This window comes from Rhinoderma darwinii, chromosome 13 (genome assembly GCF_050947455.1).
Source record: "Rhinoderma darwinii isolate aRhiDar2 chromosome 13, aRhiDar2.hap1, whole genome shotgun sequence".
Classification (NCBI taxonomy): domain Eukaryota; kingdom Metazoa; phylum Chordata; class Amphibia; order Anura; family Rhinodermatidae; genus Rhinoderma; species Rhinoderma darwinii.
This window is the reverse complement of record NC_134699.1, coordinates 51259072-51281213: the sequence shown is the minus strand read 5'-3', so window position 1 is coordinate 51281213 and position 22142 is coordinate 51259072. Positions and strand designations below refer to the sequence as shown.

General features: G+C 41.5%; 1 protein-coding gene across 2 annotated transcripts in view; it reads left to right on the top strand.

The window, feature by feature from the left end:
• Positions 1-6417, top strand: part of GCGR (glucagon receptor) — a 56093-nt gene extending 49676 nt beyond the window's left edge. For both annotated transcript variants that reach the window (XM_075846688.1, XM_075846687.1), the window contains exon 14: positions 1047-6417. In XM_075846688.1, coding sequence (XP_075702803.1) covers positions 1047-1331 — 285 coding nt within the window. In that variant the 3' untranslated portion in view covers positions 1332-6417. The remainder of the gene's footprint in view (positions 1-1046) is intronic.
• The last annotated feature ends 15725 nt before the right edge of the window (positions 6418-22142 follow it).

Here is a 22142-nt window from a genome sequence, read left to right as displayed (position 1 = left end):
CAATCAATGAGCTGTCTCATTGATCGGCGCTCGTTTACACGGCCCACGTCGTGCCCTGTAATATCACCTTGAAAGGGCCTTAAGGCTTTGAAGATCTGTTGATCTACTACTGTTAAAACCAAACATTATGGAGAAAACCTAAGAAAATAAATAAAAATATTAAAAAGCTGGAAATCACTTGTCATTGTATCTTTACCTACTGTAAAGTTGTCTGGCCCATGTCAAGGACTGCAAACATTGTCGGGCCACTATAAGCTAGATTCCTAAAAACAAGAACTATTGAGCATGTTGAGTTGTGCTCTACCTATCAATAGCCCCAGCACAGAAATGCACAAATACCAATCACCCTATGCAACCAGTGCTGATGTCCTCTCAGCAACCCTCTTAGTCAGAATGCAGGACTATCGCCCGTGTTTACCACTTTTATACGAGTATCGATCAACAATACAGATTGGCGCTCATTGCTCCCATTAAATGGAGAAATGTTTGTTTAGTGTGGGACGAACAATTGTTACTTTGATCGCTAATCCCCATGTGGCAAATCCACTGGGCTTGGTGTCAAGAGCCATGGTCACGGTTTAAGCCCCCAGGCCCATTGATACATGTTAAAATGCCCTTTAAGTAGCGTGCATTTGCTGTACTTCTATATAATGTTGCTAAGAAAGACAACTTGACCCTTCCCGAAATCAAAAGGGTGCTAGATATTTCCACATATCCAATATGTCTATATCCAGAAGACGTTCGCCATATGTAAACCAAGTAGGAAAGGTGTAGAGAGAATTCAGGGAAAATATCCCCACAGAGTGAAAGGAAGAAGATTTTTGCAAGGGAATTGAAGATCAGAATCACCAGGGATTAGCACGAGAAGAAAGCTGAAGAGACAGACAGGAAGGCACATATAATACCGGTTAAGAAATAGTAGATGAGGAAAACGTGTGTTGGATTGTTGGCAGTCCACTACAGTGATTTGTGAGGAGGCTAGAACAGAACTAGTGACATAAGTTCCTTTTTTATCCTTAACCATCTCTCAATTTGTCCACCCACAGGTCCAGTCCGAGCTTCTGAAAAAATGGAAACGTTGGAAACTTGGTAAAGACATTGAAGAGGAATATAAACATACGTACAGCCAAACTCCACGACCCGGGGTCGGAAGTATCTGTGAAAAACACAAACTGGTTGATAGCTGTAACAACGGAGCCGGAAAATCACGAAACACTGACAGCATGTGGTACCATGAGAAGATGGGCAGCAGTACCACGGAGCACATCACCCTGAGTGAACGTCAGCACAGCTTCGAGTATCCTGATAGCAGCTCGGAGCATGTTCTCTAGGGCACTCAAGGTGCAAATTTATCTTTGTTCTCTAGGGCCGTAAGGTCCAAGTTTATCTTCGAGAGGGATCAACATTAGTGAACGTGGAGTAATGGAGATGTTCAGTAGAAATGGTTGTGGGGGTGGAAGGAAACCATGAACAAGGTCTAGCTCAGATTTTGAGATATGTTGTAAAGGAATAAAAAGACATCTATCAGCCAACGTAGCAAAGGAACTGTTCTGAGAAAGACCAAGAGACGAGAACCCCAAGGTGAAATACTGTACCTCTGCTTTTGGACATAAGCTTTAGATTCTAGGATTTTCGTAGCACTTCAGAACATTTTAGAAAATATTACTATTAATGAACTACTGGACGATCCAGAAATCAGCAGTATTATATGACTAGACCAATGTTCTGAGGTGTCTTCTTAGAGAACCTGATCTGGATAATACGCAACACATGAAAGTACTCATATATACCTCTTTTCCGTTACATTGGCCAAACCCTCCGCAGCATGGCTCCCGATCCTCATTGCCCAGAGGTGGGGGTATCAAGTCCTTCCTACTGATGAAGATTTTCAACTCTATAAACTAATAGAGAAGACATTGATTGTAGGTATGTTGATTCCTGAACAAGATCAACAGAACCCAATGAATATATGGATACAACAAATGTATACACAAAGTTCATAGGAAGTTTTTATTATAACTTAAGAATACATTTATGTTGCTGTGATTGTCAGAAACCCAAAGGTCGGTTTGTGGAATTCTGCAGTCATTTATTTAAACTGCTCGGCAAAGTTGCATATGTCATTTTGTATATTGGTTTCCCCTCTCTCCTATCCGGAACTAAAAAAAAGGACCTGTCACCTCTCCTGACATTTCTGAGTAAATTCATGCATTCCACATAAAATAACAATGCTGGAGTATTTTTACTTAGAACTTTGTATTGTGCCTTGCCTCTGTTATTCCTCCTGGAATTGTATGAATACATTGACAGCATGGTGTTATCATTCGCTGATCAATGTTCCTACATACTTTGACACTGTCCAATGAAGGCTGAGAGTGTCACGCTGTGTAGGGACACACTCTATTGACAAGGAGAATGGTAACGCCCGGCTGCCAATTTGCCATACATTTCCAGGAGGAATTATAGAGGCAAGACACCAGCAGACAGGGTTTTAAGAACCGGTGCTCCAGCATTGTTATTTCATGGATGATACACGTATTTACTAATACAGACATGTCAGGAGGGGTGACAGGTTCTCTTTAAGTGACTACTATGCCCCACTTATTTCTAGTCCACTCTTACCCATATACCAATATATTGGTACATATAACTTAAAACCCCATAAACAATATTCATTACTGCTAGTGGCCATTCTAAGTTCACATACAATAAGTGTGTCTTTACAGATGTAGCAGAGCCTAGTTTGCCGTTGAACTGCAGTCCTATGTAAAAGCACAGATAACACACACCGATCTGAAGTAAATAACATTATCTTGTTACAATGGCGCCTGTCAAGGGGTGAGATATATTAGCAGAACGTGACCAGTTAATTCTTTAAGTTGATGTGTTATAAGCAGAAAAAAGGCGAGTCAATGAAAAAAGGCTCCAAAAACGTCCCAAGAAGTGACATGCACTTCTTTTTCGCGGGCGTCTTTTTACGCGCCGTCTTTTGCAGCGACGCGTAAAATTACACCTCGTGGGAACAGAATACCGTAAAACCCATTGAAAGCAATGGGCAGATGTTTGTAGGCGTAATGGAGCCGTTTTTTCAGGCGTAATTCGAGGCGTAAGACGCCAGAATTACGTCTGAAAACACTGCGTGTGAACATACCCTAAGGATATGAGTGACTTTGACATGGGCCAAATTGTGATGACTAGAAGACCGGTTCATCTCGAAAGTGGAAGTTCTTGTTGGGTGTTCCCAGTATGCAGTGGTTGGTTTCTACCAAAAGTGGTCTAAGGAAGGACAACATGTGAAGCGGTGACTGGGTCATCGGCACCCAAGACTCATTGATACGCATGGGGAGTGAAGGCTAGCCCGCTCTATCCAATCCCACAGGAGAGCTACTGTAGAACAAATTGCTGAAAAAATTACTGCCGGCTATGATAGAAAGGTGGCAGGACACGCAGAGCATCGCAGCTTGCTGAGTTTGAGATTGCGTAGCCATGTAGTACACAATAGTAGGAAGGTAGTTTTAATGTTATGACTAATCGTAGCATAAAGTGTATAGCAAACAGCAGGCAGGGCCCCTGTTTAAATTATAGGGCGCACTCTGTTATATTTAGAACAGGTTTTAGGACATGAACGAAGGGTCATTAGTCATTTCAGTGTTTAATGAATAATTTGGACTGGCCTCTTTGTGCTTTCAGTTCTTCTCCAAACTTCTTCAAAAGCCAACTCAGATTTATCACCGATTCAGGTGACGGATCAGGCACATACTAAGGCTGAATTCACATGGGATCGAAATGCTGCAAATTTTCTGCGCAGAATTTCTGTCCAGAAAAACAGTCCGAGCCATGTGGATGAGATTTAAACAAATTTCATCCACATGTTGCGATTTTCAAAACCGCAGCATGTTCCTTCTGCTCTGGATGTCTACTGCGGATTTCACGCTTTTGAATCCGCAGCAAAATCCGGAGAATCTGCAGCATTTCTGTCCGGCGTGAATCCAGCCTAATGTGCGGATAAAAATAAGTGAACCTAAATGGGTATGATAAAGATAACAGAACATGTGACAGAAGGTCAAGCCTAGATCCACCACGTCCGCCACTAGTTCAGGCATTTATTTGTAGCTAGTATTTTATGACTTCTTAAAGGGTATGTACACTTTTGCAACCATTTTTTTTGCATTGCTCCAATGTATTTAAAATTTAAAAAAATGAAGCAACTTTGCAAATATTCTTCGTTAAAAATTATCCTACTGTTGTGTCTTTATAGCTCCTATTCAGACTTACGTGTCTCCCTAGTTACAGATTGCAAATAAAATACCCTGTGTGTAGTCTGTTGATCGCATCGTTTTAAATGCATAAACTATTATCGTTGTCGGCAGCACATCTCCGTGTGTAAACAGGGAGACGCGCTGCCGACACGATAGAACTGTATGGGGACGAGCGATCGGAGTAACGAGCGCTCGTCCCAATAGTAGCTCCTTGTGAAAGGAGCCAACGAGCGCCGATCAATGATCAGCGCTCGTTTACACGGCGCGTGTCGGGCCCGGGAATACTACCTTTACTCTCTTCCATCTGCTCCTACTCCTTGCTACGATATAGAAAGTAGAAGAGGTGGCAGGAATAGAAGACATGACTACAGGATCAGACTACACATAATGTTTGTAGTCTGTTACCATGGAGTTAAACAAAAAGACAAGATATTTTTACTCAAGACTATTTGCAACTTTGCTCCATTTTTTTACATTTTGGATGCATCAGAATAATGAAAAGACACACAAATAACCCCCGCACACTATGTGACTGTGAAATATATTAAATTATTTTCTTGACTGTCCCCTCCTCCAATGAGGGTTCTAATTTAACCGTTCCAATTGACTTTATTTTCCTGCGTATGATGATGAATAAGTCTATTTAATTCGATTTTCTATATGAAAAAAATCTACTGCAAACCTGTATATCTTGTGGCCTTGTCAGCATTGTGTAAATATTAGGGGGGCACCCTCAAACCTCATAGAGACAAGACTGTTCATCCCAAAATGTGTCAGGGGAGACGTATGTCGGTGGATATGGTTTGTAATGTATGGCTGTGTTGACGTTGCTTTGAACTTGCACATATTGTTTGCATTTCTACATCTGGAGGAGCAGTTCTGCGTCCTGCTACCCTGCAAGCACCTCACGTTGCTGGTCTGCTCTTCCTCTCCACACAGCCCACTCAAAGTTGTCTGAGATAATCTCTGCTTTTTCCATCAGCACCAATATTCCAGCGCTGGCTTGTCTCAGAGATGACCCCCTCCTGCTCACCCTTCCATTTAGTCTCCTAAATTTAAGTTCTGTCACCGGCTTCTGGGGAGACCTGTTTGGGCGGAGTCCAATCGCTGTCACAGTCCTTCCCCTCATGACCATGAACCTTTCTGGCATGTTCCTTGTCATTAGAGCCACAGTCCAATACATGGTTAACCCCTTCCCTGGATGTAGTATTAAAGATGAGCACCACAGATAAATACTGAAGATACAAAGAACCTGATTCATTGCGTGATGTGTACAGCTGGCCATAGACCTAAAGATTTTTCCACAAAAAGTTAAATGATCTCATGCACAGATATTCACAAACAGATGTTAATTTAACTTCACAGGCTGCCAAAGATGTAGCAGAGCTGACTTTGTCAGGTGTAAATCAGTCAAAATCTATGGTTATTTATATATAGGACTACACGTCATTCTACTGTTGTTGATCCGAATGATCGTTTCAGAAACTCCCAGCGATCACCAGGGGAAGACGAGGGTGGACAAACATTTTCTTCGGGAGAAATATATTATATATCGCCTAAATTAATGGGAGAACATGTAATGTATAGGCACAAAGTCCTCGATATTGGGAGACACTTTGGCTAATAAACATTTGTTCTGAATGGGGTCTATATCCAAATATTGAATATAGACTGGGACTGTCCAGTTGGGACAATCCATGCAGCCGCAAAGAACTTAATGACCAATTCACCTCTGCCACTTTTGTGTATGTCATGATAACATCAAAGTTTAGCAATGTATGCAAAGGAAAATGCCAGAAAAATAATAAATTTTACCAACTACTGAGTTTTTTCCATTTCTAATAGAATTCTTAAATTAAACATTGTATTGGCTGGATCTGGTTGTTTGGGTACCATTATTACAAATGTTGAACAGATTGGATGAAAACCGATTATGTCCATGGTGGGTATATACCAACAGATTTAAAAAAAAATGTAATTGTAATTTTTTTTGTTTGTTTTGGGGTAAGTTGCCAAAAATATCCTCTCAGGTTTACGTATCGTTATGAAAGTGCTAAAACTGTAAATATGTATATATGAAGTATATAATGTGCCGTTTTCTATGTGTCAGTATGGTAACCTACAGAATGATGTCAATAAAATATGTCTCCATGCCGAATATTCCTCTGTTATTTGTGAGCCATTGTCCCACTCATCTTATACACCGCATTCCAAATTATTATGAAGTACAGTAAAAAATTGTGTAGTACCGTGTTAGCCAGAGACAATATGAAATGTTAAATACTTTTGTGTCAAAAAAGACAAAAGTATAATAGGTATGATACCTTTATTGGCTAACCATAAAAGTTCTATATGCGGCTTTCAGTGCACAGAGGCTCCTTCTTCAGGCAGTTTACAAATGAATGACTTAGAAAAAAGCACAACATTTAGATGTTACACAAAGACAATTAGTACATGAGGTGATACATCATTAAGATAAGCCAGGGATAAGCCCGGCTTATCTTAATGATGTATCACCTCATGTACTAATTGTCTTTGTGTAAAGAGCACTAAAATGGTAATTTGTTGAATTTGCAGCATCAGGAGGTCATATTTACAGAAATCAAAAGCTCTTTCAATCCAAAAAAACGTAACAGGCCATGATATCACCTTCACAATTCTTGCATCCATTGAATTTGTGAGTATTTGGACAGTTTCTGCTTGAATATCTTTGCAGGATGTCAGAATATCCTCCCAGAGCTTCTGTTTTGATGTGAACTGCCTCCCGCCCTCATAGATATTTTGCTTGAGGATGCTCCAAAGGTTCTTAATAGGGTTGAGGTCAGGGGAACATGGGGGCCACACCATGAGTTTCTCTCCTTTTATGCCCATAGCAGCCAATGACACAGAGGTATTCTTTGCAGCATGAGATGGTGCATTGTCATGCATGAAGATAATTTTGCTACGGAAGGCACGGTTCTTCTTTTTGTACCACGGAAGAAAGTGGTCAGTCATAAACTCTACCTACTTTGCAGAGGTCATTTTCACACCGTCAGGGACCCTAAAGGGGCCTACCAGCTCTCTCCCCATGATTCCAGCCCAAAACATGACTCCGCCACCTCCTTGCTGACGTCGCAGCCTTGTTGGGACATGGTGGCCATTCACCAACCATCCACTACTCCATCCATCTGGACCATCCAGGATTGCACGGCACTCATCAGTAAACAACACGGTTTGAAAATTAGTCTTCATGTATTTCTGAGCCCACTGCAACCGTTTCTGCTTGTGAGCATTGTTTAGGGGTGGCCGAATAATAGCTTTATGCACACTTGCAAACCTCTGGAGGATCCTACACCTTGAGGTTTGCAGGACTTCAGAGGCACCAGCGGCTTCAAATACCTGTTTGCTGCTTTGCAATGGCATTTTAGCAGCTGCTCTCCTAATCCTATTAATTTTTCTGGCAGAAACTTTCCTCATTATGCCTTTATCTGAACTAACCCGTCTGTGCTCTGAATCAGCCACAAATCTTTTCACAGTCTGATGATCACGCTTAAGTTTTCTTGAAATATCCAATGTTTTCATACCTTGTCCAAGGTATTGCACTATTTCACGCTTTTCGGCAGCAGAGAGATCCTTTTTCTTTCCCATATTGCTTGAAACCTGTGGCCTGCTTAATAATGTGGAACATCCTGCTTAAGTAGTTTTCCTTTGATTGGGCACACCTGGCAAACTAATTATCACAGGTGTCTGAGATTGATTACAATGATCCAAAGAGCCCTAAGACACAATACCATCCATGAGTTTAATTGAAAAACTAATAATTAAATGTTTATGACACTTAAATCCAATGTGCATAATAATTTGGAACACGGTGTATACAGCCTGTCACATACGGCCTTGATTCTCAGAAAATTATACAGTCTGTCAAAATAAAAGACCATACTTTAATTATGAAGACTAATCTATGTGAGAAAGCTGTAACCCTTAAGGCCCTGTTCACACGGCGGATTTTGCTTGGCGGGTCCCACCGCAAAATCTGCCACGGAACTATTCCTGCCATCGGCAGAAAGATTCCTCTTCCCCTCGACTTCAATGCGTGGAATACACCTGAAGATCGAGCAGGACTCTCACCAATCACTAGAACAGGGTTCCCGAGTCCCTAATCCTCCGTACCGTACAACCCTGATGAGGAGAAGTTTGAATGGATTTGTGGTCGAGCATACGCTCTGCCGCTCCATTAACCGAGCACAGTACTTATTTAGGTGAAGAATATGTTTAAATGATTGCAAGACCTGAAATGTAACAAAACCCCTTGGGTCTAAAATTAAGGGACAACATTTTCCAATATGGAACTGACAATAATTTACATGAAACCATTTCGGCAGATAACATTGTTCCTCTGTGCAGCTTTAATTCGACTTGATGGAGGAAAGATTTCTCTGATACTTTGATATGATACTGATATGATACTGATACTGATATGTTGATTGATGGATGTAATGCCTAACAATGGGATTTAAAGGGGTTCTCCCATCTACTGCTCAAGCCCCCGTCAAGGATCCAACGCATATAGCTGCTGAGATCATAAGCTTCCACTCTGAAGGGCACGGGCCATCCGTTTACTATATGTATCACCTTTCGTTCCTGTAATACTACCTATTCCCTGCGGCAGCTGTTGGCCGCAACCCCTCCTGGTGATATCAGCTGATCGCTGGGAGTTACAGAAGCTGAACCTATGGCAATCATTTGATCATCGCGCTGGCTTTATTTCTAGAAGTGGTTGTCGTTGTGAGACAATCTTAGGTCCAAACGTACTGAATTTGTTTCTACAAAATTCTGCAGCAAATCCAGAGGGAACCACTGGGAAATCCTCTGCGGATTTCCCTGTGGAAAAATGCCTGTGATGAGGTCATCATTGAAGGGCAGGTGTACATAGACTGAGGGTTGCTATTGGTGCCAGGGGAGGTGAGTATAGTGGGTTCTTCTGGATCAGAGGGTTATCCACAGAAAAATCTGCAACAATAGGATTTTATTGCTTTTATTGATTTCTTCCCCATTGGGGAAAATCTGCAATAAAAATAGATTGACATGCTGTGGATGGAAAAATCAGCACCGCAGGTTAATTTCTGTGCAAAAAATTTCCACTGCATGTGTTCCACTGAAGATTTTCCGTCCGCAAATCTGGATGGAAAATCTGCAGAAAATGCGCTACGTGTAAGCGTAGCCTTAAATCAAGACTCTGCTCAAAACCTAATTATATTCCAAAATGCCACTTCCCCCCATTCACACACAGCTCCATGAAGATGCCTTCCGCGATGTTCTCCTCAGGGGTCCGCGATGTTCTCCTCATGGTTCCTTACAGAGAAGACCGTTTTAGTTACTACTGTGCCGGCCTATGGCATGGGGGGAAAACTGTGGTCACCAGGTATGATTGTAGAGGCTATCCTAGGTCTATACCAATGGTTAGCAGGCATGGCATCTGCAGCAGCTTGAGGGGGTTTACTCCACTGTTAAAGGGTCAAGGAAGGGAACAAAAGACAAAGGAACAGAGTGAGACCATAACAATCATAAGCTTTCTATTTTCTGAACTTACCTTTGACGGTGAGTGAGGTCCCTAAAGTTTTGATATGGAGCCTAATGGTGTTTTTCATGCCTCTGTTTGAAGGGTCTGTGGTGCATTTTGCTTTTATTTTTTGCTTTATTTTTACGGATCCATACTATAAGGCGTGTTTACATCAATCACCCTTTGGTGTTTCCATACACTCTAACAGAAGGAGCCATTTTAGGCACTTAAAGGGGGTCTCTTGTTTCAGCAAATAAGCTTGTTCACTGTATAGTGAAAATGTATAACATTTTCCAATAGAATTTGTATATACAAGTTCAGTGAATGGGAACCTATTGTTTACGGGGAGAGCCTGAGGATCTTTCCTAGTCATGTGATGACACATAGGTGCACGACTCATTACAATACAGTTATCAGATTTCTTTCTTTTAACAAGACGTGCACCTGTGTGATCATGAACATGAAGATGTACATCCTCTGGCAGTAAACAATTAATTTCCCATCATTTTTCCATACTACATTGTATTCCAAAACATGACTTCTAAAACCTGGAAAAATAAGAACAAATCCTAGATAAAAATCCAGATAAGATAAAGTCCATGGTTTCGCGAATTGTAGATTATCAATCCTCAACAGGTGAATTGTTAAAACGAGACACCGGCCACTGCGTATACCTGTGCAGCCGACATCCCTCTCCTTGTCTCACCACCATGGCCGGACACTCCATATAGACATGCACGAGCTCTGCTACATCGTAAAGGGACCGGCCTCTGTTAGTTGGTACTGTCGGTGGTCAGCCTGTCGCCCTGCTTAGAAGTGCTATTACTTGCCTTTGCAACAAAATTCCTTAGTTCCTGTCTATCTGTGAAGGTGTTTGATATTTTGGATATAATCCGGACTGTTTACCATCTTTACTTTGGGATCACATCCAGCCCTGACCTCAGATTTGATTGACCACTCTTCGGAAATCTAAAAGCCATGAGCGATTGCTATTTGGGACTACTCCGGCAATGTGACAATGGGATTCCCTGCATACAGTCCATACCCCTTTAAGTGGCGTTTTAAGGCAAATATTGCAAAATCCCTTAACTCTGTTCTGCCAGTTTAGTCATAGCCAAATCTAATAGTGGCATAGCGGGTTCACACTTCTGTCACACGGACTGACCGCAACAAGTGTATATAATACACACAACATTTTAAGCGTGGGCAAAACACTGTAAGGCTAAGTTCACACAGAGTTTCTTTGACGAGTTTTTTGACGCGGAAACCGCTCCAAAAAGCTTTACAAAAACGGCCCGAAAATGCCTCCCATCGATTTTAATGGGAGGCTGGGGCGGTTTTGTCCCGCGAGCAGTAAAACCAGCTGGCGAGAGAAAGAAGCGACATGCCCTATCTTCGGGCATATCCGCCCCTGACCTCCCATTGACGCGAAAATCGGCGTGCAGGGAGAGGAAAATCTGCCTCAAACTTCCAAACAGAATTTTGAGTCAGAAATTCTGCCTGCAAAATACTCCGTGTGAACATAGCCTAAGGGTTTTCATGGGATTCAGGTTAATTTTTTCCTTCTTTTGCTCATTTTTTCAGCCACATGAAAGGATGTAGATATGAAAACTGATCTAAATATTTTTCCTACTAAGACAATATCCGGCCAGTGTGGGGCTCTATCCTACCGCTGGCTGCTCTGCCAACCTCGAGCCATCGAAAATTAAGCCAAACCCTCCTGTACCCAAAACTATCCCTGTCTTCATGCAGTTTTTTTCTTGGCCCTGCCTTGGTTCCTTCCCTATCCTGCCTTTCCGTCACTGCTCTGCCAAAATAATCTTTTCATTAGGTGCCATTATTAAAAACGTGTCAATTGCATGAGAGGACATCAGAAAATATGGAGAAGTCCCTATAGTTGTAATGCTAAGAATTTTTTTATTAAAGTTTAGTAGCCATTTCGTTGCATTAGTGTAAAGGATCTGCCAGGTACTACGTCTGGGTATACTCCCAGGATTAATCAGTCGACACCTGAGGCCAGACCTCTGAGACTGACACCTGCTCCCACCAATCAGGGTGGCAGGCTCAGGAGTGGGAGAGCCTATCGCGGCCTGGTCAGTCAGAGTTAGCTCTGCCCCCTGTCCATTTATACCTGCCGTTTTCTCTTCCTCCTTGCTTGTTATTCTTTTTGGATTCCTGGCCCCACTGCTGCCTTGCTCCAGCCTGCTTCTGCCGTGCTTCTGCCTTGCTTCAGTTCCGTTTATCCTGCGTTGCTCTGCCCCTGGCTTGCTTCTGCTCCGTGCTCCCGTTTGTATACTCCACTACTTCCTGATCCTGACTGGCTCATTCACCGCTCCGTTTCCTCGCGGCTTTCCGTGGGCTACTGTATTCCCTTGCGTGTTCCCTGTTTGTCTCCCTTGCACTTAGACAGCGTAGGGACCGCCGCCAAGTTGTACCCCGTCGCCTAGGGCGGGTCGTTGCAAGTAGGCAGGGACAGGGCGGTGGGTAGATTAGGGCTCACTTGTTCCCTTCACCTCCTTCCTGCCATTACAATTAGTTCCTGAGTGTAATACCAGTTAGGCATGTTTTACACATGTCTGTTTTATTACGACCCCAACATCCTAACCCCCTCACATTTCTACAGAACTCGACTTAGATGACTATCGGGTTCTATGGTGGTCTAAGAACATTCATCAGAAAAGTTCCCAACATACATACTAAACACCTCCATCTGCAAAAAATTAAGCATGGCATGGCGTACTAGGTAGACTTTACTATTCTATCCCATTGTTTCCAGTAAAAAAAAGTATCCGTTAAACGGTTTCCATATTAGCCTATGGGTGACAGATGCCAACGTATAATATCCGTCACAGGCATCTGTTTAACGCATACGTATTGATCTTTTAATAGCTTTTCATGATGTATTCGTTAAACAGATGCTATTATAGCCTATGGGTGACGGATGAGTCAATCGGATGTCTTTCAGTGGTATCCGTCACCCATAGGCTATAATATGTCCTAAAAAGCTCACAATGTATCCGTTAAACAGATCCCATATTAGTCTGTGCGTGACTCATGCGACCGGTAGGCATCCATCGTAGCCTCCGTTTAAGGTATATGCCGGAAGCTCTTCCCGAAGGATAAATTAAACGAATGACCGAAACTCAGTTTGAACCTACAGTAGCCTAAGTTCGGGCCATAATAAGGACTTTAAAATGAGGCCATATTATGACCATCTGAAAAAAAATCTAAAGAGTCCAAAAAGGATACGTGAATATCTGAGATGATAAAGAAGATTTAATTTATTGCTGAAGAAGACTCTTACATTCCACAAATGCATTCTAGGAATTTTATCTACACTCGAGATACAGGTTCACAGGTCCTAGTTCTACGAATTATAAAACCCTTTCTGAAGTGTTACAAAAAACCGACATATTTACAATGCTTTACATAAAAACGACACGAAAGCCTAAATCTATCAGACCGGTGATTTGTGTAATGTTTCCAGTACAGAGCTATTCTCCCCTCCCTGAGGAACGAGGCAGAAAATATGTGTTGATGAAAGTGACATAAGGAGAAGTCTATAACAGTCTTATCTCTACATATAGGACAATGAGATGGGGCTGGAGGAATGAACATTTACTTTCTGCCGATCGATCATGTAGGTTCTGTCAAGTCATATCTTAACCTAGACCCCATGTGTGTAGAAACGTACACTGACAATGTAAAGAATTATTGCACATTGTCACGTATGGATGAATTCTGTCAACCCATGTCAATAATTAACTACGACCAGAAGACGTTCCTCCTGGAAAAAGAGAAAAGATAGATGCACTTAAAGAAGTTTTACGTGGTATTTATGCGGTTTTATGTGCTTAATCTAACATTCCTCACCATTTTCAAGATCTCTGCTTGCATTTTTATTAACGACCTGCCAAGTTTATACAATGATAACAGCAGAGTTCACAATTTAACTAAGAGGACATGCACTGTATAGTGGAAGTGTGGCCCTAAAGGCCCTATTACATGGGTCAATGATCGGTCATATGAATTCTTGTTCCCGATCATTGCCCGGTGTAAACAGGGTAACGATCAGCCAATGATCGTTGTCGGCAGCATATCTCCCTGTGTAGTCAGAGATGTGCTGCCGTCATGATAGAAATGTATGGGGACGAGTGATCACAGTAATGAGTGCTCATCCCTATACATATCCAATCACTGCTCAGTGTGAAAGGAGTAAACGAGCGCCGATCAACGAGCTGTTTGGACGATCGACGCTCGTTTACAAGGTCCACGTCGGGCCGTGTAATAGTACCCTTAGAATTATTTCCTCTGGTGAACCCCATGTACCCCAGTCTGATACTGGGGTACATTGGGCTCACCAATGTTTTTGGATATTCCAAAAACATCCGTAGGTCAGACTGATAATGAAAAGAACAAAGAACACTCAAAGCTAATCTCAAAGGGTTTGTCCCATCAGCAGCTCCATTGACGATGAGAATGCCCCACTTCCCTTACAACAAATGTAGTATTACATGATGCCCACTGCAATGTACGGTTGTATTCCTGCAAAAATTTCATTACTCATTTCTCAGTTCAGATATCTACTTTAATTGAATCATAAACTCTACTGAAATCCTGACACCTACAGTCAATATAATTAATAAGGGAAATAGGCTTTGCTACCTTTGGTTGTCTGGTGAGCAAGACCAACTGTGGGTGGTCATACACGGCCCAACGTGGGTCGTGAAAACGAGCACCGATCAACGTGACAGCTCTTTGATCGGCGCTCGTTTTCTCCTTTCACAAGGAGCTAGTATAGGGAAGGGGTCTACACAGGGAGACGTGCTGCCGACAACGATAATATTTTCGGCATTTAAAACGATACAATCAGTCGATGAACAAGCGTTTGCTCTTTGATCGGCTGATCGTTGCCCTGTTTACACGTGGCAATGATTAGGAATGAGCGTTCTGTGAACGCTCGTCTGCCTGATAATTGGTCCGTGTAAGAGGGCCCTATGACATCTTATACAAATCTCTTATAACACTTGTAGATATCTCGCATTCATTTGATGTGTGTCACGGCAGGCTGCAGAGATCTCCTAGTGACCCGGGCTGAGGTGCTGCATATTTTATTTGCCAGTTCACAAAGCTGTGTATCTAGAGATATGGCTGATACCCAAGGTACTGCCATCCTGACAACCTTTGGAAGCGTGCGGGCTCACACATTAATTAAAGGGCGAGATAACTCTCCCAGTGACAAACACCTTTCATCCGCAATGACAATTAGTCAGATCACTAGACTGAAAAAAAGTATAATTGCCGCAGTAATTGGTTGCCAAAGGAATTAATGAGTTTCCAGCTCACAATACCAGAATGAGAATACAGGAGATTGCAGAGAAATAAAAGGATTACAGGAATGCCTGACTTCTAGACCTGCAATCTGTGTGTTATACATGTGCATACCATATATACTGGAGTAAGGCTAGAATCACACGACCGAGTGCAAACACAGACATTTTTTTGGTCCGAATTGCCCCCGTACGGATCCCGTTTTCACGGATCCCCATGGACTTTAGTCTATTGAGGGATCCGTGAAAACGGAAGAAAATAGGACATGTCCTATTTTTCCACGGACCCTTCACACGGTCCGTTAAAACTGTGAACGGCCCCATTGAAATACATGAGTCCGTGTGACAGCCGTTGCTTTAATACACATGTTATAGTAGTGTGAATAAGGCCTTATGGGTACTGTCTGCTAACTTTATTTCAACTTTATTTCCAACCTCTCAAATAACAGTGAGATGGGATGTACATTAATTGAATTCTAATTTCTGATTCCTTCGATATTTACCACTTATTTCAAATATACAATTTTATTGTGGGTGTGGGGGTACTTGGACTGTTTTGAAATACTTGGAGCATTGGTAAAGGCAACTGATGCTATGGTATGGTATCACAATTTGGAATGAGCAGGCCAAATAGAAATATCAATGCGACTGGACTGGTTCTAACCAGTGATATACACTACCGTTCAAAAGTTTAGGGTCACTTAGAAATGACCTTATTTTTGCAAGAAAAGCACAGTTTTTTTCAATGAAGATAACATTAAATTAATCAGAAATTCACTCTATACATTGTTAATGTGCTAAATGACTATTCTAGCTGCAAACGTCTGTTTTTTAATGCAATATCTACATAGGTGTATAGAGGCTCATTTCCAGCAACCATCACTCCAGTGTTCTAATGGTACATTGTGTTTGCTAACTGTGTTAGAAGGCTAATGGATGATTAGAAAACACTTGAAAACCCTTGTGCAATTATGTTAGCACCGCTGTAAACAGTTTTGCTGTTTAGAGGAGCTATAAAACTGACCTTCCTTTGAGTTAGTTGAGAATCTGGAGCATTACATTTGTGGGTTCGATTAAACACTCAAAATGGCTAGAAAAAAGAGAACTTTCATGTGAAACTCGACAGTCTATTCTTGTTCTTAGAAATGAAGGCTATTCCATGCGAGAAATTGCCAAGAAACGGAAGATTTCCTACAACGGTGTGTACTACTCCCTTCAGAGTTCAGCACACACAGGCTCTAACCAGAGTAGAAAGAGAAGTGGGAGGCCCCGCTGCACAACTGAGCAACAAGACAAGTACATTAGAGTCTCTAGTTTGAGAAATAGACGCCTCACAGGTCCTCAACTGGCAGCTTCATTAAATAGTACCCGCAAAACGCCAGTGTCAACGTCTACAGTGAAGAGGCGACTCCGGGATGCTGGCCTTCAGGGCAGAGTGGCAAAGAAAAAGCCATATCTGAGACTGGCTAATAAAAGGAAAAGATTAATATGGGCAAAAGCACACAGACATTGGACAGAGGAAGATTGGAAAAAAGTGTTATGGACAGACGAATCGAAGTTTGAGGTGTTTGGATCACACAGAAGAACATTTGTGAGACGCAGAACAACTGAAAAGATGCTGGAAGAGTGCCTGACGCCATCTGTCAAGCATGGTGGAGGTAATGTGATGGTCTGGGGTTGCTTTGGTGCTGGTAAAGTGGGAGATTTATACAAGGTAAAAGGCATTTTGAATAAGGAAGGCTATCACTCCATTTTGCAACGCCATGCCATACCCTGTGGACAGAGCTTGATTGGAGCCAATTTCATCCTACAACAGGACAATGACCCAAAGCACATCTCCAAATTATGCAAGAACTATTTAGGGAAGAAGCCGGCAGCTGGTATTCTATCTGTAATGGAGTGGCCAGCGCAGTCACCAGATCTCAACCCCATAGAGCTGTTGTGGGAGCAGCTTGACCGTATGGTACGCAAGAAGTGCCCATCAAGCCAATCCAACTTATGGGAGGGGCTTCTGGAAGCATGGGGTGAAATTTCTCCCTATTACCTCAGCAAATTAACAGCTAGAATGCCAAAGGTCTGCAATGCTGGAATTGCTGAAAATGGAGCATTCTTTGACTAAACCAAAGTTTGAAGGAGAAAATTATTATTTGAAATAAAAATCATTATTTCTAACCTTGTCAATGTCTTGACTATATTTTCTAGTCATTTTGCAATTCATTTGATAAATATAAGTGTGACTTTTCATGGAAAACACAAAATTGGCTGGGTGACCCCAAACTTTTGAACGGTAGTGTATATATATATATATATATATATGTATATATATATATATATATATATATATATATATATATTTATTTATTTATCTATTTTTTATTTTAATATTCTATTACTGCACCCCATATTCCATCGTCATGGACAGCAATGGGACCGGACACTTCTGGAAGACTGTTACAGGCAGTAACACCCATCATCCATGTAGTCTGAGCCTTGAGGTAGTTGTCTAAATGGAAAAGGAAAACTCAGGTTGGGTATTCAAGATAGATGTGTTATATATGAGGTTAATTCAATGTCTCCAGGGTTTACACTATAACACTGATTTCTGTATCTGTACATTTACTTTGTAAATTACATGTTTGAGGTGTGAAATTAGCTACAATTGAACATTTGTGATCTATTCTATTAGGCCGGGTTCCCACGTAACATAAACCCTGCAGAATTTCCGCAACGGAATTGTGTGCGGAAATTCCGCAGCATTTACAGGAGCAGCAAAGTGGATGAGAAATGTCATGCCCACGCTGCCGAAAAAAACCCGGAGCGTAAACGTTAAAAAAAATTACCTGCGGTGCGAAATTTAATTCTGCAGCATGTCAAATTATGCTGCGTATTTGTTGATTTTCTGTTGCGGGTTTTCCTCATTGAATTCAATGGGGATGCAAAACCCTCAAAAGAAAGCCAAGTGTTACGTATTTACCCAGAACACCCTCCTTCTTCCTGCAGTCCGGCCTCCTGGGATGACATTTCATCCCATGTGATCGCTGCAGCCAATCACAAGCTGCAGCATCACATGGCCTGCAAAGTCGTCGTAGGAGGTCGGACTACCAACAGAGAAGAGGGAGTGGGTAAGTATCAACTTTTTTTAATTTTTTTTCAAGCGCTGCTTTCTGCAGCGGAAATTCCATCCAAAGAAACCGCACCACAATTTTTCGGAAGGAAAGTGCTGCAGGTTCCAGGTCGGATACGCTGTACAGCACGGGAGACAATTGCAAGTTTTAAGTTATTTGTATTTTATTGTGTTTCTTTTCATTCTCAGTGCTTTAGAGAAAGATTTTGACTGCTCTTGCATTCTAGGTTGGTTGGCATTGCAATGGCACCAAATTGCAAATATGGGGCACTAAGATGCAGTAAAAACAACTTTTGTCCTGTTGATTACTTCATAGATTCTCACCAGTATTCTTTTTTAAATTATTGGCACTGCCCATGAAAAAATTGACTTTATTGAATGCCTAAAGTAAAATAGTAGAGATTTTTGTGGAATAAATTTTTAGGGCTCTGAAATACAGTATATACTTAACCTACAGAGTATACATAGTATTAATGTAGACTGTGATATTAGAACCAGTATAAATTACATTTATAAGGCTAAATGCAGATGCGACATATTTGTTGCAGAAATTTCTGAACCTGTCCCATTCATTTGAATGGGGGTTGCAAAAATCCATACACGTTTCAGAAACAACCCCATTCAGATATATGGAAATGATTATTCGGTCGCAGAAATTTCTGCAACAAATCTGCGGTATGTGAATATATCCTTAGAGTATGGGGATAGATGTAGCAGTCTTTTTCCCAATATGGTTTGCCCCATAATGGAAGCAGAGCTGACTTGGTCATTGACCTATTTCTTTTATACAATGTCATAATGGATTTTAAAAACGCAGGGCCGGTGCCTACTAGGGGAAGGCAGTAGGGGCAGCCGCTAGACTGGATTCACACACAGCGTTTATTTGCATGTGTTTTTGCTGCATGCTCTGAGTATGGATTTTTTTTTTCTGCCAGAATTTTTCATAGACTTTTCTATAGAACATCGAAAACTCCATGAACAACAAACAAATGTACAAAATGAAAAAAAAAAAACACAAAAACAACGCCACCTAAAACACTTAAAATGCCATTAAAAAGGTATGGTGTTTTTACATGCGGTTTAGGAAAATCTAAAGAAAAATGTGTGTGCCAGGTGTCTTACCTACCTAGGAGGGCACAATTATTACCCAACTTGATCAAGTGAATATACTGTGGCATGGCTTTCATTCAGGCACAGTGGCTAGTATTCTTGCAGAGGGAGCACTATAGTTCGTATTACTGAGGCATTGGGGTTGGCACTAAAGAGGGCACTGTGACTGGTAATATTTGAGGGAAATACTGCTGTTATTCATGGGGGCATTGTGGCGAGTACTCATGGGAGTTTTATTGCTGGTAAATATTGGGGTACTGTGTCTGCCACTTTTATTAGAGCACTGCCACAATTGTGTCTGTCACTCTTATGTCACCTTTTTCGACTCCAAAGAGCTTCAAATGGGGTTGTCTTCTGCTGGACCTTTAAGGCCCATTAGTGTGTCAGAGCCTGGGTCCGCCGGAGGATCCTCTGGTTTTCTAGTGGGCCAGTCCAACCCTGTTGCTACATAACACAATGTCGAAACATCGATTGTTTTCAGATTTGCTTATGATTTGGATATTCCAATGACATGACTACGCAGTACTAGTCACTCTATGTAAATACATCCTAAAATAAGAGAAGTTCCTGTAACAAAGGAGTTTCACATCGTCATTATTCATTAGGGACTCTTTGAGGCTCCTGATGTTCCTCAGTCTTATTATAAGTCAAGATAACTGGCTGAGTTATACATACATTCAGACAATTGGCCTCATATGGGGGCATATATATGTATTTTTTTCTTTTTAACATTTGGGTGTTTAATACATCGTAAAATACAGGTTCAGTTTATAAAGGGTTAACCAAATTATTATTTTTTTATCCTGGTTCACATTTTCTAAAGCACACTGCTATTGCGTCCTTATGTTTTCTTTTACACCTACCCGCTAAAAGCCAAAAATTGCAGCTAATAAGCTACCTATGTATGTTACTAAATTAAATTCAATACGGAGAATATCAGAAAATAACCTTCATGGAACAATATTCTCCTGACAAGGTATGGGACAATAGTAAGTCAATGCCCGATTGTGTGGGAGTACCATTTTTAGACTACAATTTTATATTTTTTTCTGTTATATTTTCCGGATATGTTCTTTGTAGGTGCTTTATATTACCACTAGCCCATTGAGCACTGAAAGCGGATGAATTATCCCTAAGTGTCCTTCTGTTTATGTGGAGTGTTCCTACTGATCAATCAAATTATGTGAAGGGGAACACTTCCCATACCCTATTACGGAGGAGCCTTTTACCTATGAGTGAGCTGTTTTTATGTTCTTCATCATAATAGAGAAGGACTTTCATCATGTGTCTGCTACCGCATGCCCGCTAGGAAAATTTCCATCTAGAACAACACTAGTCTCCATTGTACTTCCTCCTTATGTATAATAGTACGTGACATTTAAAAAGCACAGCAGAAATTTGCCTTTCTTTATATATTTATTTTGACATAGAAAGATGGCTGTCAAGATGTAAAGTTGGTAACCCTACCAGACTGCTTCAAATTGTACAACGTGGATACTGAGCCACTGAATAATATTTTACATACATGCAGTCATCAATGTACAAGGGTCTAAAAAAAATTTGTTTGAAAGCTAGAGAGCATGCTTTCTCTCACCTAAGTCCAAAAAACAAAAAGTTCTCACGGCACTTTACATAATCTTGCTGATTTCGGGGGAAACAATAGGATTGGACAGATTGGAATCCAACCTGATTGATACTCGTTTAGGGTATGTTCACACGGCTTATTTACGGACCTAAATCAGGCGTTTTACGCCTCGATTTACGTCCGAAAATGCGGCTTGATAGCGTTGGCAAACATCTGCCCATTCATTAGAATGGGTCTTACGATGTTCTGTGCACACAGTCATTTTTTTTACGCCCCGCTGTCAAAAGGCGGGGCGTAAAAAAGACGCCCGCGTCAAAGAAGTGCCTGTCACTTCTTCAGACATAAATGGAGCCGTTTTCCATGGACTCCATAGAAAAACAGCTCCATTTAACGTCCGTAATGGACGCAGCAAAAAGCGCCTCAACATGCCATGACGGCTGAAATTACGGGGCTGTTTTCTCCTGAAAACAGCCCCGTAATTTCAGCCGTTACGGACGTTCGCCGTGTGAACATACCCTTAGGCTGTTTGGCTGAACACATAAACTTCCCATTGAAGGCTTATCCTATTAAAGTCAGTGGGATTTGCCCCCAAAAAATCTGTCTATGGCCACGTTAAGTCATCATAATGTAGAATATTTACTTTGCATAACTCCTATCAGTCTGTGCATATCAGATATAAAACCACTGCTGTGCTCAGCAAAAACACCGACACAAAACATACATCCCACGTTTCATATACTGTGTAATCTGCAACGGTTTTCTGTGTATTCGGACCACAGCTTCTTAGAAGAAGAGCCGCAGCTCCGTGTTACTATTTAATAAGTTATGGTCTGTTAATATTTAAACGCCAAGTCTCGCAATCATTGCTATCTCCACACAGAGACCTCGAATAATAAAAGATGTTCTGAACGACACAGTCATTTGGTGGGTGGCGCGCTCTGCCACCACCGCCGTCCTGATGCAGCTCGCAACGTTTCTGTTTTCTGGGCAGAACAGCTAAAGAGTTGTTGATGAGCTATCAAATTCCTCTGCCTTGCCTTAAATCACAGGGATTACACCTCCTGCGCTGTGATTTACTTGCAGCTGAGCACTTTAGTGACTTGGATTATCAAGGCTACATGCACACGAACGTAGCCAACCTCGGATGTGAAAAACTGCCTACAAGAAAACATATTTGTCATCTGTTTATAAC